Source organism: Electrona antarctica (genome assembly GCF_951216825.1).
Source record: "Electrona antarctica genome assembly, chromosome: 1".
NCBI lineage: Eukaryota > Metazoa > Chordata > Actinopteri > Myctophiformes > Myctophidae > Electrona > Electrona antarctica.
The window spans coordinates 36,318,523-36,341,977 of record NC_136806.1 but is presented as its reverse complement, the minus strand read 5'-3'; the positions used below and the strand labels follow the sequence as shown (position 1 = coordinate 36,341,977).

At 42.8% G+C, this 23,455-nt stretch overlaps 1 protein-coding gene across 1 annotated transcript; it reads right to left on the bottom strand.

Moving 5' to 3' along the window:
- Window positions 1-1,819: 1,819 nt before the first annotated feature.
- mcm7 (minichromosome maintenance complex component 7) lies at window positions 1,820-15,168 on the bottom strand. The gene is made up of 15 exons (XM_079505649.1): window positions 14,965-15,168; window positions 12,852-12,931; window positions 11,148-11,312; window positions 9,860-9,984; window positions 9,392-9,572; window positions 9,134-9,271; window positions 8,679-8,828; window positions 8,130-8,244; window positions 7,822-7,953; window positions 7,445-7,528; window positions 6,782-6,993; window positions 5,980-6,245; window positions 5,369-5,537; window positions 3,621-3,730; window positions 1,820-2,569 (listed from the first exon to the last, which is right to left on the bottom strand). The coding sequence occupies exons 1-15, from the start codon at window positions 14,993-14,995 to the stop codon at window positions 2,347-2,349; spliced, it is 2,181 nt and encodes a 726-aa protein (XP_079361775.1). The 5' UTR covers window positions 14,996-15,168; the 3' UTR covers window positions 1,820-2,346.
- Between the last annotated feature and the right edge of the window lie 8,287 nt (window positions 15,169-23,455).

The following is a 23,455-nucleotide window of genomic DNA, read 5'->3' as shown; positions in this document are numbered from 1 at the left end:
ATGAAGCACTTTGGAACTTTTCCGAAAAGTTAACAAATTAAATGTATAAATTAGAACTAACCTGGGAGCCACACCATGCAGCACAGAGCCCCTGCCAGCCACAATTGAGACATGTTGATCACCACCTGAAATCCAGATAGTACCATTTGTATTGCAAGTTATCCATCAGTTATTCAAGTTATCCATCAGCCATCAGAAACAGTTTAGTAGCATTTTACATGCATATATGCTCATCTACATTAAATAAAGTTAAATTGAATCTACTCTAAAGTAATATAAATATATATATTTTTTAATATATTTGCAGGTCTCAAAGTCTATAGGCCCAATCCAACTAATGCTAATGGAAAAATGGCCTGGTTTATTTAATCTAGTAACATGATTTGCCTGAGTACCGGTAACACATCTCTCACCTGGTCATAGGATGCTGTCCTCAGCAGCAGCAGCAGCAGGAGGTGCTTTAAATACAGGCCCCAGTTGGGGTCAACGTGACTCACACCCTCCTATCCAATAGCACTGCTCAATCTCCTAAAACTGTAACATCTGCCCCGCCTCGCTTTTTAATACCATTTAATATGAGGCTTCTGGCGCCAATTAAGAATAAAACGTCCTGGATATGAGCAGCAAGACCATAAAGAGACCAGACTTCAAATGGAAACTCCCCATTAAGTCTGAGAAGGAAAGCATCACCTGCTGGGGGGAGGAAAAGAATTGCATCCCAGGGGAAAATGCTGCAGACGCAGGCAGGATCTATGCCAGAAAAAAAGAGGGGGGGAGAGGACTCTCAAATAACCTCAACGGCCTAAACTTCCATGTCTTGTGTGTATTATATGTACTGTATACACATTTATTTTTGAGTGGTGTAAACCACTCCTACGACTGGCTTTGTTAGTTTACGTGTCTGTCTGTCTGTTCGTAAAAAATGAGCATGGTTACTATGGTCACCCAGTTCACACGGGTGTGATTTCATTAAGTCAGACATTACGTCAGACCTATCTGATCAGTCTATATAAGACCTTACACCACTCAGTTCACACGGGTGTGATTCTTGTATTACATAGTAATTTCTTTACGCACTGAACACCTGCTTTATTGCTCATTCTCGTCTACGCAGGGCAGCCTTATAAATATTATACAGCAACCCACAGGAATAGCATATATGCCATGGCATGTTTGCTATAAAATTCTGGAACGCAAAAAATGAGTATATAATACTATCCATTCACCTGGACAAGGTTCTCATTTTATATCCATATTAAATGGACTTTCATGACCCAGCTTTTTAAAGGTGTGTAATTTTGTTGAAGTGTCAAAGGATAAGTACAAGGCTTCACGGCGTTGTGTTCAATACTGTCAATTGTCAAAGTATTAAAAGTTTCATTCTACCATGTTTGAGGTCTTGAAAACTACAATTTATCCACTAGTTTTGCCCAAACGTCAGCATGGTTTACGAGGAAGACATAAAGATGCTACTTAAAGCAGCAATTACTGTCTGCACAGCCAGGCCGTTAACAAACCAGGTGTTAACGTGATAGCATCCAGCTTCCTATACAAGACACCAACACCAGTCTGAACTAGAGTTATGGGATTACATTTTTATACAGAACTTTCTACATGTAGTGGTGTAGCAGAAGTAGTTTATATACCACATTTCTCATTAACAACCATTAAATCAACAGCAAATTCAGCTAGATGCATGTCACATTATCAACCATTAAATCAACAGCAAATACAGCTAGATGCATGTCATTGACAGGTTTACCTATTGGCAAATATTGTTGAGAGACACATCACTACACAGGAAATGCATTTTGGGAAGTAAGGTTTAGGTTTTTTTATTGGAATTTTGTCATAACATGTTTCCATGGCAGTATGGGGATACATCAATTTGACAATTTCTGACAAATTAAGTCATCCCAATACCAATCTCCATACATACAAAATATAGTGATAAGCCATACATTAGACTAAAAGAGTACATACAGAAACACTCGATTTCAACTCGGTAATGCAGATGGATCCCCATACATATGCCGAATCGCCAAATACTGCTTTATAAAAATACATATTTACAATAGTCATTTGTGTGAACTTGGCCTAAAACACATAATTAGGCATCCTCCAAATTGGGCAACATTGCAAAAATGGGCAAAAAGAGAAAAAAAAACACAGAGCCCATATTCTGCTGACAAGTTCTACTTGCATTTCTGTCCCAACTGAACTGGATGATGAAAAACATCACAACAGTTCCATTCATTTCTGTGAAAACAATGTGGCAGTTAGCCGCTACATAGCATTCGTAAGGGAGAGTTTTGCTGGATGTGCAGTGCACGGTGTCGCCAGTCTTCAGACAAAGGTGATGCGGGATCGGCCCTGGTTGATCTGCCACACATTGAGCTCCTCATATTCCTCCAGCGCCTCCTGGAACTGGGCGGGGGTGAAGCCACGGGTCACACACCTCTGTTCTGCATCAGCCATGCGCACGATTCCTCCGGCCTTGGCACCGCCACGGCCCTCGGAGGCCAGTTCTCGCAGCAGAGAGAAGATCACGTCAGCTGGGCGTTGAGCTCTGGGGTGGGGTGTAGAGAGCAAGGTAATTATAGTTTTGCATTGCATGCTTTTTTATTTTAAATATTTTTACAGAATTTGGGTTTGGTTGTGATTTGTTCTTAATGTGGATTTTCTACTTTAGTTTATTCATTTTAGTGTTAATTATTGTAATATGGATCAACAATGTCAGAAAAATTGCAGGTCTACAAGGTTGTCCATTTAGACATTTTGTACATTTTAAGTGGCATTTAGAAATAGTTGAAGCGTTAGTGTGGTTGACATGCCATATAACACGGCAATAACACGGTCCCTGACTCCCTGGCGCCTGTTTCAATGAGCACGCTACTGCCGTGTGAAAATGGCACCATTAAAACAGAGGACCTTTATAGCTTCCTCCAAGGAATGCACACACACACACACACTTCTATTACGGAGCCCTGAGACACTCATAAAAAAGGACCCTGAATCAGACCCTCACACCTCTTCATAGTATAAACCCCTAATATACACATGGATCCGGTCAACAATGTTATTTAGAGTCTGACAACAACATAACACATTAACTTCGGATCACGCTATTCCCGACTTTAGTTTTATCGATTGTTTGAGATAACTTTTAAGACATACAGGGTTTCCGTCGGATATCCGTGACACGTCAGGATCACGTGAAAACTCGATGCTCGATTCCTAGGGCTTTGGGGAAATTGAGGCACAATGCATTGCTTACGGTGCGTAATTGCTGCATCCATCTCGCTCCATTCTGTGTTGTTTCGGATCGCCGCGGTGGTGGACTTTTCAACTATTTTCAGGCGGATTTTCATGAAATGGAGGTACAATTGCGACGCCGTGATTCTTCAAAATGTTAGTGAAAACACCGGCAGGGAACGGGAGTTAGAGATTTATAACGCAGTCAATGTGTTAATAAAGACATTAAATGGTGGTACGCTTGTCGGCTGTAACAGAATCTCCTCCCCATGTCCCCACTGGGACGGACATGTCAACTTCACGGCACAAGGGTGCCTTGTAGCTGCAAATAAGTGTCCATTTTGAGTGCTACCGTCTGCACTGACCTGGTGTTGTTTGACTTGTCTGCTTGTAGCGAATCCTTGGACATCTCCATCAGTCTCATGGCCTCGTTCACATCTTCCTTCTCCACGGTCTCCTGCATGCGAAGACGAGCCTGCAGAGGGGATAAAGAGGTTGGATGTAGAGGAAATGGAAGGTTAAGGTCCACCTCAGATCAGATGAAGATTTAAAAAAAAAAAAGTAGTCATTCACTCAAACACATCTACGGCTGTGTAGGCCAACACTGTAGGCTGCGTTGTGCCGGCACTGTCAGACCGAGACAAGTGCAATGCCTTCTGGGAAGGTCGGCAATTGCCCAGGTCTCCGCCTCCCAACACCAGCTAGTCTCTCCATTACTCGATAAAAAGAAATTACACCTGGACATGTAAACATGGACTACTTGCAGACATGTAATACTAAACATTTCAGCAGAAATGGGCACGCTGGCACAGGGTGGACAGTTTTGTTCTACGTTCCCACACAGAACATGGTGATTGATCCAGACATGGTCAGTTTTGCATGGGTTTGCACAGCTGCTCCTACGCACACAGGCTGACTGCCAACCCTGCAAAGCTGGCCAGGACCAGAAAAGGCCTTCGCAGATATAACATTAGGATACATAGTCTCCATAACATTAGGATACATATATTGTACATAGTCTCCCAGTTATTGTGGAAAAGCAGAGTAGTGACCAGTTTCAAGTTGAAAACACAATTGGGCAGGCTTTGACCATTCTAATATTATTGACAGTTTAAATAGCAGAGATTTGTTACAATTTCAGAACATCTTGCTATCCACATTTGGCAGGCCCACTGCCAACTCACTGGTCAAGAAATACCACACATCGCATTTCAAAACTTAAGAAGAATTCTCTAAATGTCTAGAGAATTTTCAAAGATAGTGAGAAATAATTCAAAAGTTGTGACCTACAGATCTTCCATTTTTTAATTTGCGGCTTAAATGTGATTAAAATACATAACATAATGTGTAAACCAAGTCTCTTTTGGGCCTTGAGGCGATTTATTTGCGAACCCCTCATCAGGATCAATTATTAGACTCCAATAGCTCTCAGGCAACAGTTTAAATTCAAACAACCTTGATCTAGCTTCATGTGGCACTAAAAACAATACAGACATAACAGTCTTCCATCCCCTAGTGGTCGATTCTTGTAGCACACCGCCTGCCTGTGTGGCTCAAGTGCTGGCTTTGCAGTAGGTCTTATGACTGCTACCTGCACAAACAGCACTTTTAGCACCCAGGGGCTAGGAAGAGGGGGTCCTGACCACTCACATGAGAAATTATGGCTCACCATGTAATTCAGAATTTTTACCAAAAGTTTAAGCACATAAACCATACTTCATTGATTGGATATAGTAGGCCCCTTACTCGTTTCCTCTTAGCTGAAAACTGCCATCTACATGAGCTTGTAGATGCCATTTCCACCCCCCAGAATAGGTATGCTGTGATAGTTTAGATCATGGATACATTTCATGAAAACTGGCAATCACACTAAGGTGTACCGAGGGCTTGTGTCAGGCGTGTGAGAGAAGTGCTCACACTGCGGGTAGGCTAGGCATTGTCACTACCTGCACTGTAAGCACTTTAACACACACTCGACAACTGTAGACACAGGCGCACACAAAACGCATAACCAAGATGTTGGTCTAAGAATTAGATTTTGATGGCTGAATACCAATATAAGACCATTATTCTCATCCCCAGGAGGAGCATATAGTCTTGATGCAACTCTCACCAGGGCTGTGGAGAGGCGCAGAATGGAGAGCAGGGTTCGGGCCGAGGTGAAGGTGGTGTCCTTGCTGACACGCGCTTCCTTCCTCATCTCTACGTAGGCAGCTGTGATATAGTCCGCCAGCTCCTCCGGTACCGCTGGGTGCTTCTTCTTACACAGGCCGATGTAACGCCTGCAGGGCCACGGGGTTACAATTACATTAGATAATGTAAGACAAATAAGAGGCCGATTCGTAAATCACGAGTTTTTTGAAGAAAAAGAAAACTACGTCTCCATATCAGTGGCTCAAACTATTTCATGTCAAGGAGCCCCAGAATGATATTTGTATTTGGCCGCCGACCCCCATCTGAAAATATGTTGTTCCAGGGACCCCCCAGAAGCAAAGATTTGAGTTAAAAACATTCGCTCTGAAAGTATATTCAAAGATTTGTGCCACATTTTCACGATTTTTCTAAAAACAATAGCAGATCTACAAGCTCATAGCACGGCACTCGGTGCCGCACTACGAGCTTGTAGATCTATTTTTCAACAGCTAAAGTATAACCAAAAAAGGGGTTCCCGTTCAGAATGGGATAACAAAAAAAACACGAATACCCTACAAATGCCCTACTGACCTCATCACTTTCATGTCTATGGGGGTGAAGTGCATGGGCGGCTGACGGCAGTGCTGGTGGACGTAGGTGATGTGCTGCGCCAACCGAAGGTCTGCCTCGGCGTCTGGCTTGTCCTGGATCAGCCACAGCAGGTCGAAACGGGACAGCAGGGCCGCCGGCAGCTGGATGTTCTGCTCCAGACTCTTGCGGGGGTTGTAGCGGCCGTAGGCGGGGTTGGCTGCCGCCAGGATGGAGCAGCGGGCGTTGAGGGACGTCATGATGCCAGCCTGGGGAGGAGAGACATGGGGGTGGTGGATGTTAAGACCCGAGGACGATTCTACAAAATCCTGACAGTTTTCTGAAAAACCTATGTTTCTATGTCAGTATTTTCATGTCAAGGACCGCCAAAATGATATGCAATTGGCTGCCAACCCCCATCTCAAAATATGTTGTTCCAGGGAGCACGAAGCAAAGTTTTGAGTAAAAAATATTCGCTCAGAAAAAAAAAAATATATATATATATATATATATATATATATATATATATATATATATATATATATTCCAAATTTGCACCACATTTTCAAAAATAGCAGATCTACAAGCTCGTAGCGCGGCACTCTGTGCATAATGCTTAACCTATAACATGCCATGCCGGTTTGGGGTCAGGACATGTTGAGAAGCTATGTAAAAAAAGAAAAGTAGGCATTGGCATGTGAGACCAACGTCTATATATTGGGTTAGACCAGTGGTTCTCAAAGTGGGGTCCAAATGCACCCTTACAGGTTCACAAGTCAGTGCTCCCATTTCTGCAGCCCCAAACCTTGGCAATGGAGATAGTCTGCTGCTCCATGACTTCATGGATGGCTGTGCGGTCGGTGTCCGCCATCTTGTCAAACTCATCAATGCAGCACACCCCCAGGTCGGCCAGCACCAGGGCGCCACCCTCCAGGGTCATCTCTCCGGTCACAGGGTCGCGCATCACCGCTGCCGTCAGACCGACACCGGAAGAGCCACGGCCCGTTGTGTACTGGCCTGAGGGAAACACAGGACATGAACATTTGGAATGGAGAGCTTACGTGTTGAAATAAAATAAAAAGTCATTTGCCAAATTGTGATTATGACTTTATTGAAACATGCATTACACTGAGGAGATGATGAAAGTAGGTACTATGAGGGCCTCAAAAGCAAAAGTGGGCTCTTCTTACATCAGTGCGAAGCTAGTCAGTGCACAGATCCACCTTTTTCCATGAACTCTCAGGAATTAATAAGGGGAGCCGCTACAGGATATCTTACAATTTGCTTTAGAGCCATTACATCTGTCTGAAACATTTACATCTGTCTGAAACATTTACAATTCATTAACCACTTAAGATTGATTCGCTGTGCGACACCATCATATGGCAATGTACACGCTCAACAACACTGCTTGTAGGTCTGCCATTTGAAAGAGTATTATTTATTTTTTTCACAGCATGTCACTTACTTCGGGGAGCCAGGCGGTCAATGTAGGACAGCAGCTGAGACTTTGCTACTCCTGGATCACCCATCAGACAGATGTTGATGGTTCCTAAAGAGAGAACACAACATTTTGTCAACCACTAACACATTGCGGTGTACATACAACCTGTGGATTACATACTATATGGAATAGAATCACTGACAGCTCTGTTGGTATGCTTCCAATAAATACAGTGTAGATTTACGCACACAAAAAAAGTACACTCTGCCCCACATTTTGAGAGGGTAAAGGTATGGGGGAAGCACAAGAATGAGGATGGTGGAGGGATATTATGAACCAAGGGTGGCAGGGGTGCATAACCACTACACCCTGGATAGTTGGAAGGGGTATTTAGCACCCACCTCTAATCTTCATTCCTTTAGGGGTCTGCTTTACTCCTCCCACCAACAGCAACAGTAGTGCCTTCTTCACATCCTCATGGCCAAAGATCTCTGGAGCAATGGACCCCGCAAGCTTATCATAAAAGTTATCCTCTGTGTTGAGAGGGGACATAAAGACAAACGTGGTTAGAAGCAGATAAGTTGTGCAGCCTTAGTTTCAAAATGTTGGCGCTTTTGCGGCAATAGTCGAGTCCCCCCCCCCCCCCCAAAGGTCGGTGCCCTGCTGCTAAGCCAGCTCTGCGCACGCCTCAGCATCAGCAGACACTTGCCTTTGATCTCACTCAGCTCTTCCTCTGTGAGGTCTTCGGTTCCCAATTCGTCATCCTCAGTCTTGTTCATGAGGGTTATGCTGTGGGCCTCCAGGTATGTCTCTGAAAGAAGACCCTGGAGAGGATACAAACGGACACCATTAGAACCTCATGCAGTGTGCTTTTGTATGTCATGACTGTTACGAATTGAAAATAGTTCTCCTTCGCTCCCAAATTGACATCTGAATACATACTGTGAGCAGCTAAGGACTGAATCAGCATCTCAAGCTATGGCTCCATCATTAAACATGACCATACATCATCTTTTGCTAGTCATCACAATTGTTAAATCTAAATTATATCTAAATTATACCAACAATAAAAAGCAAAGCAATTATTTTCTTAACTCCATAAGATACATGTGCTTCCTGGGATTCAAACACAGGCCTCCCACTACGAATTGTCTACCACTGAGCTAAGACCACTTGGTATGGGCCGGGGAGATGCTGAGCTTTTAGCTACACAATACCAGACCACCTCCAACCACTGCAGGTGCGTTACATATTTTACCTGGGTGGCCTGCTTGAAGCCTGTACGTAGCAGAGGGAGGAAAACTCCTGCGATGCCGACATGGTCACCTGGTTGGGTATGCCTTGTGTTCTCACCCCGCACGTATATCGTCATGCTCCTTGGAATGTTCCCAACGGGCACCTGGTCACTCTGCACACAGAAATAGGGTGTGGGGGGGGGGGGGGGGGGGGGGGGGGGTGTTTGGGATGTAAGCAAACGGTGTTCCAACTGTGACATGACTCAATTTCATTTTTTGTCAATGGTTTTGGGGCAATGGCATTACAAGATCTCCTCTTGTCATCACTCCAACATGGTGCATAATTATTGATAAATCACATTCCTGAATGACAGGACTGCTATAAATGTTTTCACCACAAGAATGTGATTTACCAATAGTTATGCACCATGTTAAAAGCAGATATGTGCCCTACATAAAGCCCCCTTAATTTCCTTACATGCTCTTGTATGCGAACTTCCTGGAACTTGACGAACTTTGAGCCGCGGGTCTGGATGTAGAGGCGACCTCCTGACTTGTTGGTGGTACACTCCTGGCTGGGACACATGATCAGCGGCATGAAGGTAGGAGACTGGATCTGGGACAGGAGGGTATTATTAACCAGTGGTCAAGCAGTGAGGACAGTGGTTCTCAAACTGTTATGAAAATGTACGACTTGTATGACAGTGAAGAAAATAAGTAAATTAACCAAACTTACTGGCTGGTAAGTCTCTGCACCACACTGATCACAGGTGTATGTTGCAACGGCCATCATGGGTTTGACATCGGAGGCTCTGGTCACAATTCCCCTCACCGTCACCAGATGACCGATGCTGTCAGCACGAACGTCACGCACCACCTTGGGCTTGGCCGTGCTGGGGGGTTTGAAGTACAGCTCGCTGTGGAGGTTGGAGACAGTCTCCATATGAAAACCATTCTGGATTTGGATAGGTGAGCCATTCCATCAGTAAAGACCACAGTGGCCAAAAAGTACAATTTTAAACAATAGCATGGTTTTTATATTGCCGGTTGTGATCACTACTGTGTCCTTGCTGGAGTGTGACAGACTAGTGTTCAGATACAATGGCGTCCCATTTTGACTTGAATTCTGCCCCATTTGGACTTGCAATTTAATTTGCATCTTCAGGCAATGTCTCAACACTGAAATGATTCTGATCCAACTTACAATCTCCTCATGAGCTCAGGTGGGTACTGGTTGCGAGGATCGCGCGTGTCTGCAGGGTCACGACCTCTCTGCTCCATCATGAGCCGATGTTCAATGTACACATCCAGCGAATCCTTTGCCACCACCTGGAGCAGAGGATAGAAGTGTTCATCTCAGACAACAAATATATTTCAGAAAGGACCCTTTGTCTCATATAATGATCACAAAGTAAGAAAATAAGGATCACACTGCAGTGCCAAATGTCCTCGAGTAAGACACCCAAACCGCTACCTGCTCACTCCGTGTTAAGTGCAGTATTGTTTGTCGACTATGACAAACAATGTTTGTCGACTAACTTTTTACTGACTAAAACTAAGCTACGATGACTAAATATACTGACAATAATTGTCAACAAATAAAAACTAGACTAAAATGTCATGGAGGGACTAGGGGAGAAGAGATCCAGTAGAACTAAAAGACAAGTCATTTATTACGTTTCTAAATTACTTCTAAATGATCTAAAAGCTCAACGCATCATACTGCAACACGTTATGCAATTATGCAATTTTGTACGCACAGTGTTTAGTAATGTTAGGCTGTACTGGGTTCAGTGTGGTTGAACTGGATATGGTTATATAACCAGCTGTTGTCTTGTTAGGGTGTAGGCTACTAGCCTGGTAAACCAACCCCCCTGGAAGTAGGCTACTGTACTGGGATCCGTTGGTTGAACTGGATATTGGTTCTATAACCTTGTTAGGCTTTACTGGGTTCAGTTGTTTCAACTGGTTCAATCATTTGATGTTGTCTTGTTGTACTGTACTGGCTTCAGTTTGTTGAATAGTTTTATTTTTATGCAAGCATCGATGTGTGCAGATTCAATCAAAACATGTTCCATTCCTGGATGTATTCCTTACTTATTAACTAATTGTTCAATTTTCATCAAAAGGATGAGAAAATGATATGTGAAATATGTTTTAGATTAGATGGAAACATATCGGCTGACAAAAAAGTAAATGGCTAAAATAATTGTCAGACTAAAATGTCAACAGTTTTCGTTGACTAAAAGTAGACAAATGTACGGTTTCTTGGACTAAGATAAAGACTAAAATGCTCGACTTTTAGTCGACTAAAACGACAAAAAAAAGGATGAGTTCCACGAAATGATAAAAACTAACGGTGATTGAAAGTTGAAACTGGACTAAGACTAAATTGAAAAATAACCATTGTTTTTGTTATTGCTGTGTACTGGAGAAGAGCTCAAGCCATGGTTAAAATGTACTCAAAATGCAAGATGTATACCATGGCTTACATCTTTTTCACGGTATTCAGGCAGCAGTTCGTGGATGGCGTCTGCGAAAATGCCCACATAGCGCGTGGCATTCTCACAGATGCTCATCACCAGCTCTGGGTCCTCCACATCCACATCATCAAGGTCCACCTGCACAGACACTTGCTCCCTGTGGGCCAAAGCCACCTGCACACAGATAAACACATGGGACAATAGACCATTACGTACTTACACGTTGTAAACCCTCGAGCATGATGCCTTTGCATAGCACACAAAAAAAGCTTGTGCATAGAATTAACTTAAACATATTTGTTCAAATAAATGTTTACAGCTGAAGCATCACCGCTAAAGGACACTTTGTTCTGATGCCACAGAAGAATCCATGGTGTTAATTATTCTATCCTACCATCCACTTTCCTCAATGAGGACTTCTGGCCAAAGTGGCCATCTAGTTCCAGTACACGAGTGAGTGTGCGCACACACACACACACACACACACACACTAGCAGTCACACAGGTGTTCTCAACGTGGTGAAAGACGATCACTTCAGAATGGATTGGAAACAGTTACAGCGACAAAGCAGTGTATGCAGCGGCTGGGCCATCATCGGGTTCATGTACAGTTCTAGGTACTCAAATTTCTCTTCTGATACATGCCAGTGCCACCGATTGCCTCTTTATGTTACTAAAAATAGTGTTGTTCTGATTGTACCAGTAATATGGAGGGGGGGGGGGGGGGGAATGGCATCTCAACATATCTTAACAGCTTCCCTGCGTAACCCACTATACACACGTTTTATTCCATCGTCTTTCCCTGCGTAACACAAAGCAACCAAAGGTATGGCACAAACCCTCCCGTGTGCTCAGATCAGCAAACGTAGGGAAGCTGGAAGTACATTCACTAAAAAAAACCCGGGGACATTGGGGACAACGCTCCACACATCCAAAGCACTTCTCCCTTCTGGCTCCAAAACTATGGAATGCACTGACCATTGCAATCAGAACAGCAGACTCACACAATCATCCGTCCTAGTCTGAAAACCCACCTCTTCAGACTCCATCTTAAGCCCGTAGCACTAGCGACCTTATAGGCGTATGCAAACGCTCAACTTAATATGTAATTTAAATAGCATTTTATGTAGACCTAGAACTCTTAACCCTATAGTGTATACGCATAGTTTCATTATAGATATTCCACCGTTAGACAGATGTTAGGTTCTTAGCTTACGTATGATTCTTGATGACTTTTTATGCATTACCTTGTGTTGTTCTTGCTTACTGTAACGCTCTGAATTAAGAGCGTCTGCTAAATGCCTAAATTGTAACATTAGCCTACCAACAGCCACATTAAATACACTACAGCCACACAGCTCACCCCAGTAAACTCAACCAAGATCTGTATAAATAAGTACAGGCCAGAGTCAGACTCTTATGTTACATTTAAAATATAAATTTAATTTCACAGTTGGCAGCAGAAAGCAAAGATTCCAGACAGAGCATTCCAAATATAGGTATGTGCTTTTGAATCCTAGACATTTATAATGTATCTAGGCTAACATTGTACCAAGTACATAAAGTAGACTACACAGTATGTAAAAGTGAAACTAGAAACTTTCCAGTTCCATTCTGCTACCCGTACAGTGGCTGTATCAGCAGGTGTATTTCATAATTAATCTTAATTTAGTGTTTATATAGTCCTAGATAAAGTCCCACAATTATACCCACCAGCTGAGCTCCATATTTGAACACTTTCTTCCCATTGTCATCCTCGGAATAAAACTCCTGCAGGAACTGCTTGCACTTTTCTGAAAGAAAGAAAAGAGGGGAAGTCAGCATTACAGGAGCAAAAAAGTGCCCAGATAGTGGATACAGACTTTCTGGACTGATAATTACAAAGATTAATATTTGTTTATCCATTGCACATTCCATGTTCTGAACTATAAATCGATAGTCAGTGTATTATAATTATTAATTAAGTTTTTCACCAGCCACCATACCCGGTTGTAGCCCATTTATTATTATTTCTGACTATCATTTAATATTTTAGATGGCAACGTCAAAACGCCCCCCTCAGTTTGAAAGTATTCAAGTCAACAGATTCAAGAAAAACAACCACCGCTCGAGTCGTGGGCCTACACACTGGGAGCTCATTTGTTGTCCTACGACGACCCCCTTTGTTAAGTAACATGGCATCCTGTAATCTCGATGAGTCACTATTCCGTACGCAGTAAAACTACATGCAAGCGGACACATTGGGCGCACCAAGATTTTATCTGTGCACATATTTGATTTACTACCGAAAATATGGAAAATATGGACAAATGCTAATCAACAGATGTGTGGTTTGTAGCCATAGGGCAACACAAATGTAAACATCACAACAGGCGCGCTCAGTGTCCATTTTTAGGGGAAAAAAATATCCCCCCCACTTCTCGGAAGAACCACCACCAAACTACCACTAATAATTAATTCAAACGTACCAGAAACTAAGCGAACCATGCGTACAACGAGGAACGCACGCAACTTACTTGGAAACGACGGTAAAAAACGTCCATCTGCGGTAGATTATTTCTATGATCTAGGATGTTTTTGTAAACAAAGCAGCACATGGCTTTTGTGCCTCGTCACTCCGTGAAACCCTCCGCGATGGCTGCGCTCGTAAAAATAGTCCCGATTGTTATCTCCACACACCACGAACCAGACAGATGCAGTTAAACCAAACACACATTACAATGCAACCCCGCGGCAACTAAATACGTATATAGTGCTACCGAATACCCAGAGTGTATGCATGTAACATTTGCAAGGATTCACAAAGTAACAATATTGTGTTGTTCAGCGAGTTCATGCTATAAACAAAAATAAATAAAATAATGATGGAATGCCTGGGCAACACCCTGCAGGTGGTACATGTTTAGTGGTAGTTTTAGGGTAATATGTTACTTGGAATAGTTGTATGAACCCTTCCTTAATTCTGTTGCCCATTTTTCGTAGATGGCAGATTATGTTAACACCCGTTCTTGTCATTTTGATTAGTTTTCCTCGATTAAAATATGCTAATAATGTCAGTGTTTAGACCGATGTTTCCCTGGTTTCTTACATCGAAGTTGTATTTGCACTTTATTATGGTCATTTACCCCGTCGTTTGTGTCTAGGGACTAGGTAGTAATGTCGCTCACGCCATTCTGTCGCCCTCTCGCCCTGGATACGAGCATCTGCTTAATGCCCAACTTGTAATGCAATGCGACTCCCAGGCCAGAGTGAAGCTAACACTGCAGCTAACATAACGAGCAGTGCGTGTATATCTAGGGGCCATGTGCACACTGGCGCCTTCTCCTTTGTTTGACGAGTTCCATCCGGGTCACTCCGTCAGTCACAGAGACAGAGGAGAGCCCGCAATCCGCATGCATTGCATGGCGACTAGTTTCACATAATAAAGTGAGCCACAGCCACTTCCCCCTTCAAACTATAAAACAACGTTTATTTACGGGTGCTGTGCATCTATTAGCGTGTAGCCTACTATGTAGTTTTGAGTAAACGTCTACATAACTTAAAGGGAAGAGAGGGACAGCATCGATGCATAATGTTTAGATCACACACACGGCTATTGTTTCTTTACGGTCATGTTACATGTAAAATCCCCCTCCCTTTGAACGTTATCGCGTTTAAACTTTAACAAACGCCATTTATTCATACGTTGGTCTAAAAGGCTCGGTTAAAGTTAGTGGCATTCATTCTAAGCTACTAGTCCAGCTCCAGGCTTCTCCAGCCTGTTGCTTCTTGCCATGCAGCAGCAGCGGCTAGTCATGGAATTTAAAGTAGACTCACTCGACATTACCTTTTTCTGCGAGATAATCCTTGGGAGCCATGCTGCGTGCAGAATGATGTTGAGGTTGACACAACAACGGTTCAGAATCCCGACTGAATCTTTTCTAGATCTAAAATACACGTCTTTTTTTCCTTTCACAAACACTGCCGAATAGTATTATTCTTCTCTCGCTCACTCCAAACTTTAAGGTCTCCCGGACGTTGTGCAAAAACTGGCGCGAGTCTGACGTTCTGCTCCGCCAATCAAAGCGAGTCTTTCCGCTCCTGGGGGCGTGGCTTTGGTATGGCGCGAAGGTTGCGTCAAAAGCATAGTCACGTGACTTAACAAACTTCTGCCTTGTTTATGAGGAGTGGCGCGAAAAGGAGTAGTCTGACACAGACAGAACCAACCTATAGTCACTTAGGCACTAGTAGGCAGTATTGAGTATATACACCAGTGTTTTTTCATGTCATGGAAGGACCCCCCAAAATAATAATGTATTTGATTGTACTGTAGACCCCATCTGAAAATATTTTGTTCTATATGGTCTATGGACCTCTCCATACAAGATGTGGGGTGTTAAAATATGAAAACAAAAATATTCCAGATCTATTTCAAGATCTAAGCGACACCACTTTAAGAACCACTGTTCTACGCATTAACTTGAGCACATCAAAGTTGAATATTGTATTTAGTTTATAAGACCATGGCTGTGTTTTGTGAAAGTTATAATAAGGCATAAATGATGATTCCTTCAATGATTGGAGTCAGAGTGTCTTTTGCAAGAGAAGTCAAACGAATGCTGCAATGCAAGTTACACCTGGACAATTAAGTGAGTGGTCACTGTCTTAAAACAAGGCTCCAGTCAGACTTCCCAAAACAAACTGGTCAGGCTACTACTTGGCCTCACTCCCTGAACCCACCTCACCCCTGCCCACTTTGACAGGCTGGAATGGCTTAGGGTTGATGACAGAGTACAGCATCTTGCAATGGGTCTGGTCCACAAGATTCGCTACACCACCAAGATACCCATGTATGTACCTGTCTAAATACTTCCGTAATAAAGTGCAACATCAACACCAGAGGGAGTGCAACAAACCATGTGCAACTCAGATTCGGCACAAACAAGCGACTAAATTCATTTCGCTCCTATGCCACCAAAATGTGGAACGCCCTACCAACAGTCATTAAGACTTGACTCCTTCAAAACCACTCTCAAAGGGCACCTACGGACGGCTGCAATTCGAAATTGGCCCCCGTAAAATCTGAATCCCCATGTTTTTTTCCCCTTTTCCCCTCCTTTTACAATGATTTCCTGTTTTTGGCTATATAGAAGTGTATATCTCTAAATGTTCTGATGAATTGAAAATGGTGGACCCTATTGTAAACAAGTGTAATGCTTTATAGTGTCGTCCACAGTTGTGCTTGAAATGTACTGTAAGTCTGCAAAATGATAATAAATACTTCAATCAATAAATCAATCACTATTTAAGGAGGAAATCCTTACCTCAACCAGTGGCCCTCCTGTGTTTTGATTGATTGATTGATTGAAATATGTATTAACAGTTTACAGAATTACAGTACATTTCAAGCACAAACTCAATACAAAGACTGTTAACTGTGAGTGGACGACCCAATTAAGCATTACACTTGTTTACAAGAGGGTCCACCTTGTTCAATTCATCATTTAGGCTCCATAGGGCCAAGTATCCCTGGATGTGGAGGCTTTATGTTTATGTTTATTTATTTGATATGGAATTTTCACCACCTGCCCACAGGAGACTTTTCTAAAAATACAGTAACACTTTAAAAAACCCAATCAAGTACAAAAAAGGAATACATAGGCCTACTAATAATATTTACCTTTCATATTAGGAGCTATGCTACATTCTGACAGATGGCCAGGAGAGGGCAGCCTTGGAGCATGCAGCTGCATTAAGACTTGCTATGGCAAGACAAAGCAGGGGGGAAAAGAAAAAAAGGGGAAAACTTTTGGTTTAACAATGTCCATCTGCTAAAAGTAGTTACCATGCACTTTGCAATAAGTGGAATTAAGAAAGGGGGAATTGAGCATTATGTATAATTGTGCATTTTTCAGAGTGGACTTTAATTTATAATCCTCCATAATAATCTATTATGCAAGTACACAGTGGAATGAAATAGCATTCCTCCAGGACCATAGTGCCATAAGGACGATGGCAACTTGTCTATGACCTTTTCAAAACCATTCAGGCCTGGGACAACACAAATTCAGTCACTTCTGGATTTGTCAAAAAGGAAAGCTAGCACACTTGGATAACTTGTCAACTAGATGCCCACATTTACAAGTACAATTTACAATTTACAATTTACAATTTACAATTTAGGCATTTAGCAGACGCTCTTAATCCAGAGCGACTTACATTAAGCAAGAACAAAAAGCATGGGAATACATCACATAAAAAAGCATTTATCATGAAACATGCGTACCATAAGCTAAGAATGTAACAGTGGAATATCTATATAATGAAACTATACATATAAACTATACATATATGCTATACTATGCTATACATATGTACTATGATGTGCTATGACTACATACAATGCAATTATAGTGCTGTCTACATAACATGCTATAAGTCTGTATCAAATTATATCTAAGTCTACAGAAATGCTATCTAAGGGGGTAGGGTAAGTGCTATGGGCCATGATACAAGTAGGTCTACCGGTATTATTAATAATTTCTACTTCTGTTTATTTCACCCACTGTTCTTCTGACTCATTTGTTAGTGCCTGGTTCTCAATCTCCTCCTCTTCTTACCATTCATTCTCTCACTGCCCAGTACCCACACACCCTTTGAACTTTTTGTGTTAGCTTTTGTTTGGCATCTGTTTATTTCCCCACTGAGTACAGAAGGCTGGTTTCCATTTTCAAGGGTCAAATACAGTGTAGCCTATAGTCTATACAGTACAGCTCAAATATCATTATTTGAGGCTGGTTGCGGCCTGAAAAGTTTGAGAACGAGGACCGCTCACTCATATAGCACAGAACATATGGAGTTTCTCTTTCGTACTATCTCCACCTTGTCATAATGTTTGAAGACGTCTAACGGTGCTGAGGCCCAGCACGCCAGAGTATCAGTTTGCAGTAGCCGAGCAGCTACTATTCTATACATTTCCATTGGACAGCTGCTAGCTTCACGTCCTCCACCTCATGGAGAGGATAGAAAGACTGCGAGTGAATCATTGGAGAACTGCAGATTGGACTGTAGTTTTCCTGACAGAGAGAAATTGTAGACTTTGTTTAAATATTGTATGAGTCAACACTGGTCAATACATTTGGTGATGAACAGTAGCCCTACTGCGGATGTAAGCAAATAGTCACCTGAAGGGGGAAAAGATGGAGAGTGAGAGAGATGTTTTAAGCAACAGACGAGCTATAGAGGAAACTAGAAAAAGTGCACCTCGGGGCACAGGTCTCCACCAGGCCAGGTCAGGTTGTGGCCTCCTGGTGGCGCTATAATAGGCCAATGTGAAAAGGGTGCCATTTGTTCTCACGGTACACCATTGATGGCAATTGGATGACTTGAGGCATTTTGTTCCAAAAATGTGTTTTGCAAAAATCCACCTGTTGGTGGCGCTATAACAGGCCAATGTGAAAAGGGTGGAATATATTCCTCAGCCTAGTAGGAAAGTCTGTGAAAGATTTCACGTAAATTGCACGCTGCGTTCATGATTTGAGGCTTTTTGTTTCAAAAGGGCCAATCCTGCAACTTTGAAAGCCAATGTTAGCCAATTAGGATGGAATATGAAATATCGGACAGATCCATCTTGAACACATGACTATAGAGATAGTGTGTAACGAGCAGAATCTGGAGGAGTAATATCAAAACATGTGTTTTTCAAAAGTCGGCCTCCTGGTGGCGCTATAACAGGCCATTCTGGAAACGGACGGACACACGGACGGACTGACAGAGTTGAAAAACATACTCTCCATTCATACCTACACTGTGTCAAGCACGAAGACGAAGTAATTCATCCATGGGGCCTTCTATGATTATTTTGTTCGTGTTCGATATGAATATGCAAAACAGTAAGCCACTAAGTCAGTGGGTCTCCCAGCTAAATACGATAGAGCTAATGAAGTACCTTCGCTTTACATACACATATGGCTTCAGCTATCAAGTTAAAACGAAATTTAAAGATGGAGTGCCGTGATTTTTGTATTTTTTCCAGTTTTTCATGTGTAACGAACCGAATCCCCACTGTAGAGCATCAACATGTCACACAGCAGCTCAAAGGGCTGGAGAGGACAGGGCACGTGCACATACGTACGGTGCAGACACAGGCATGCACCGCAGCACCGTGCATGTGCACAAATACTGTACATGTCAGGCTCTTACAGCCTACCGCTATTAATTACTTATGTTTATTTATTCATTTTCTCAGACTGTAATGTTGTTTTTTTGCGCTCCAACATGTGACTTTGAATGTTTGGGTTTCTATTGGTCATCATGGTTACTGTGGTTACCGTTATGTGATATCATGTCTATATATCATCATACATCATCATCATGATACAAGGCACCGCTCACTTCACATGGGTGTGATCTTTTAATTCTGAATCGCCCGACATCTGCCCCATACAATAAAAGTAACTAAACCTAATTAAATTTAAAACTAAACTAAAACTAAGCCTTTTCAAAAGATAAGTAACATTAAACGAAACCAGCAAATGTACTGTAGTTGAAAATAATTCAAACATAACTCAAATTGAAAACAAAAGGTCATGAAATAAAAATAAAAACAAATAGAAATTTCTAAACTACCGTATAATAACCTTGCTTGGTTGACTGTACACACGACCTTGCTCACTGCTTCAGCTATATTTGACATATCCATACTGAAAATACTGTTGAGATATATGCACACCATAATAACCTGCTTTGGACAGACAGACAGACAGACAGACAGACAGACAGACAGACAGACAGACAGACAGACAGACAGACAGACAGACAGACAGACAGACAGACAGACAGACAGACAGACAGACAGACAGACAGACAGACAGACAGACAGACAGACAGACACACACACACACACACACACACACACACACACACACACACACACACACACACACACACACACACACACACACACACACACACACACCTCAGTGGCCCTCTTGTCAGCATGGTGCTGCCAGACCTGTGTGATTAATCCTCTGGAGGTGTCCATCTCCCAGCGTGTTGGCATCCCTCTTACGCATTTCCGCAGCCCTATCTATACGTGTCTTATTTACCAACTCACCAGCTGCACAGACAGCAGGCAATTAACATAGCAATCTGCTTGAGTGGCTCCCAAACCCACGGTCACACAGACTCACACACACGCTCAAGCTCTCTCTCTCTCTCCAAACTTATGCCATGTCTTTCTCATCTCGCTCCATTTTTGTGTCTCAGTCTTGTCACTGCATCACGCCCGCCCGCACACGCACACACATTCACATGCATAAACACCAGTAAGTATTACTCATACAGCCATTTGTGTGTTTACTAAAGACCAAGACAACCACAAGCAAATTGGCGTGTCTAATGCTTGGTCATTTCTGTCTTGTCTGTTCTCATCAGCTGAGGGCCTCCTCCACAGCAGGGATTATGTAATTTATAAAAGGTCAAATGTTTCAGATAGTGTCTTAAAGCATTGTGGTGCTGTCTGGAAATGATATATGGTGTGTGTGTGTGTGTACTGTATATATATATATATATATATATATTTATTATAATTTTTTCGACCATAGGTCGCATTTACTATGAAAACCTGAATCTCCCGTCCGTCCGTCAGTTAGTCAGCCCACGCCTCCATATATGGTCACGCCTTGTGACATCACACCTCCATATATGGTCATGCCTCGTGACATCACCGTGACATCACGCCTCCATATATGGTCACGCCTCGTGACACCACGCCTCCATATATGGTCACACTTCGTGACATCAAGCCTTTGGACACGTCACGCCAACATATATGGACATCTCCATATATGAAGATCACGACACTGACCACATCTAACCCTGGATAACCATACAAGATCACCTAGATCTGCATACCTGTATATGGAGCCGGCCAGCAACTCCACATCTGACCTCAAACCTCAAACCCTTAGATCTCAATATATGGAGGTGACCTGTTCTGTGACTAATGTTCCTAAAATGAAATAAAGAACTAAAGGCGATAGAGCGTTTGCGTCCGTAGCCCCTGCCTACCTTATGGAATTAACTACCCCTTTCCCTAAGGAGGGCAGAATCTGTCGATACCTTCAAAAAGCTGCTAAAAACCCATTTGTTTTGTAAGCACTTTGGTTTGTAATACTGTCTATATCTATGTACTGTACTGCACACGTATTTACTACTCTACTGTATTGCATTGTGTTGTCGTTTTATTGTTGATCTATGTGATGCTCTTGTTTTATTTCATTTTATTTATTGTACAGCACCTAACATTTGTTTTGAAAGGCGCTTTATAAATAAAATGTACCTTACCTTACCTTACCTTCTGACATTCCATATGTTGATCCTCTCCGCACCCGTCCTTCCATATGTTGATCTGACCTCATCAAACCCTGTACACTCAAGACATGCTCCATATATGGCCAGTACAGAACTCATTCCATATGCTGATCTGACCCCCCATGCCAAAGCGCCAGCGCTCGCCCAGCAGTATTCCGTCTCACTGGTTCGCTTCTCGCCCCCCAGGGTGTCTTACTGGTTGCGAAAATCGCAGTTTACTGTGAAGACAGTTGGTCGGTCATGCCTCATATGGTCACGCCTTGTGACATCACGACTACATATATATGGTTACGTCTCGTGACATCACGCCTCCATATATGGTCACGCCTCATGACACACCACAATATATGGCGGTCTCCATATATGAAGATCACAACACTGACCTCACCTAGATCTGCATCCGGCCAGCAACTCTACATCTCAACCTCAAACTTCAAACCCTTAGATCTCCATATATGGAGCTAACCTGTTCTGACATTCCACATGTTGATCCTGCCCCACCCGTCCTTCCTCTTCGATGTCTCCCTTTTGACTGATACCTGTCCATTCAAACTCTAGACAGGCCCGTCCCAAAGTTATTAGTGCAGTCGGCGAAAACTAGTTCTCAACAGGTCCGAAAATTAAGGCCCGGCCCTACCTGGGCCCTCATCAAACCCTGTACACTCAAGACACTGCCCTCATTGCCACCCTTAGACATCCATATATGGAGGTGACCTGTTCTGACTCTGATTCCATATGTTGATCTGACCTCATCAAACCCTGTACACTCAAGACACTGCCCCCACTGCCACCCTTATGTAAGGGATAATATCTGGCTAGGTGGTCATTGTCGGTTGATAATTCACCGACAGGGAGTTCAACCATCGAGGCGAAGCCGAGGTAGTTAAACTCCCTAAACTCCCATAAATGTGTCCCATAAATATCGGATCGGGAAAAATCGGTATCGGCAGATGCTCAAAATCAAATGATAGGAATCGGATCAGGAGCAAAAAACGTATATTAAACAATATATAACTATGTTGGATTCCCCATCGATGATGTCACTGGAAGATGGGTTTCTGAACTGCCCACAGCCCTCCTATGAGACACAGACCGAGTAGAATTTGTTTTTTCTATTTTATCATGAACATTAGTGAGGAGCAACTATATGAAGATAGGTTGAAAAGTAGTGAAGTTGTCCTTTAAGGTTAGGGCTCTGTTCAGCCAGGCAAGATCTTCGTCACTGATCTTAACTAACAACTTTTGTATGGGGAAGTGTGTGGGGCCACTGGGGGCAAAATGTTGTATGGGGAAGTGTGTGGGGCCACTGGGGGCACAGGGGGATTGTCATTCTGACACATTAAATACCCTTCTGCAAACTGTTGCCAAAAACATGGACATGCACACAATTGTCTAGAATGCGGCATTCTCTGGAACAATGTGCACTAATTAGAAAGAGTCCAGTGACTTTTGGTCATATAGTGTACATACAGTAGGCATGCAGAAATAAATACCCAAGCAGACATAACCACAATGGGGCACACACAAAAGCCGACCAAGACAGACGGATGAGAGGAAGCTAAGCTGTGACTATTAACACGTTTATCTGCTGCAGCACATGGGGCTTAGCAGAGGTTTTCATTTGCTTGACAAGAGATTATTAGCCATCAGCCACCGGCCGATAAACACACACACACACACACACACACACACACACACACACACACACACACACACACACACACACACACACACACACACACACACACACACACACACACACACACACACACACACACACACACACACACACACACACACACACGTATATTCACATATAGTGATGTACACAAATAACAGATAGATAGGCACAGACAAAAAGAAAGACAGAGTGACTATAGAGTATAGACTATAGGCAGTCAGAGAGAGAGAGAGAGAGAGAAAGAGAGAGAGAGTGAGAGAGAGAGAGAGAGAGAGTCAGAGAG

Bases quoted from the DNA above. Each gene is read 5' to 3' on its own strand.
- mcm7 (XM_079505649.1), bottom strand. From the start codon at position 14,995: ATGGCTCCCAAGGATTATCTCGCAGAAAAAG. The intron at 9,573-9,859 runs GTAAGTTGGATC...CAACCTCCACAG, and splicing joins CCTGAGCTCATGAGGAGATT to CGAGCTGTACTTCAAACCCC. The intron at 9,272-9,391 runs GTAAGTTTGGTT...CTCCTGTCCCAG, and splicing joins GTGCAGAGACTTACCAGCCA to ATCCAGTCTCCTACCTTCAT.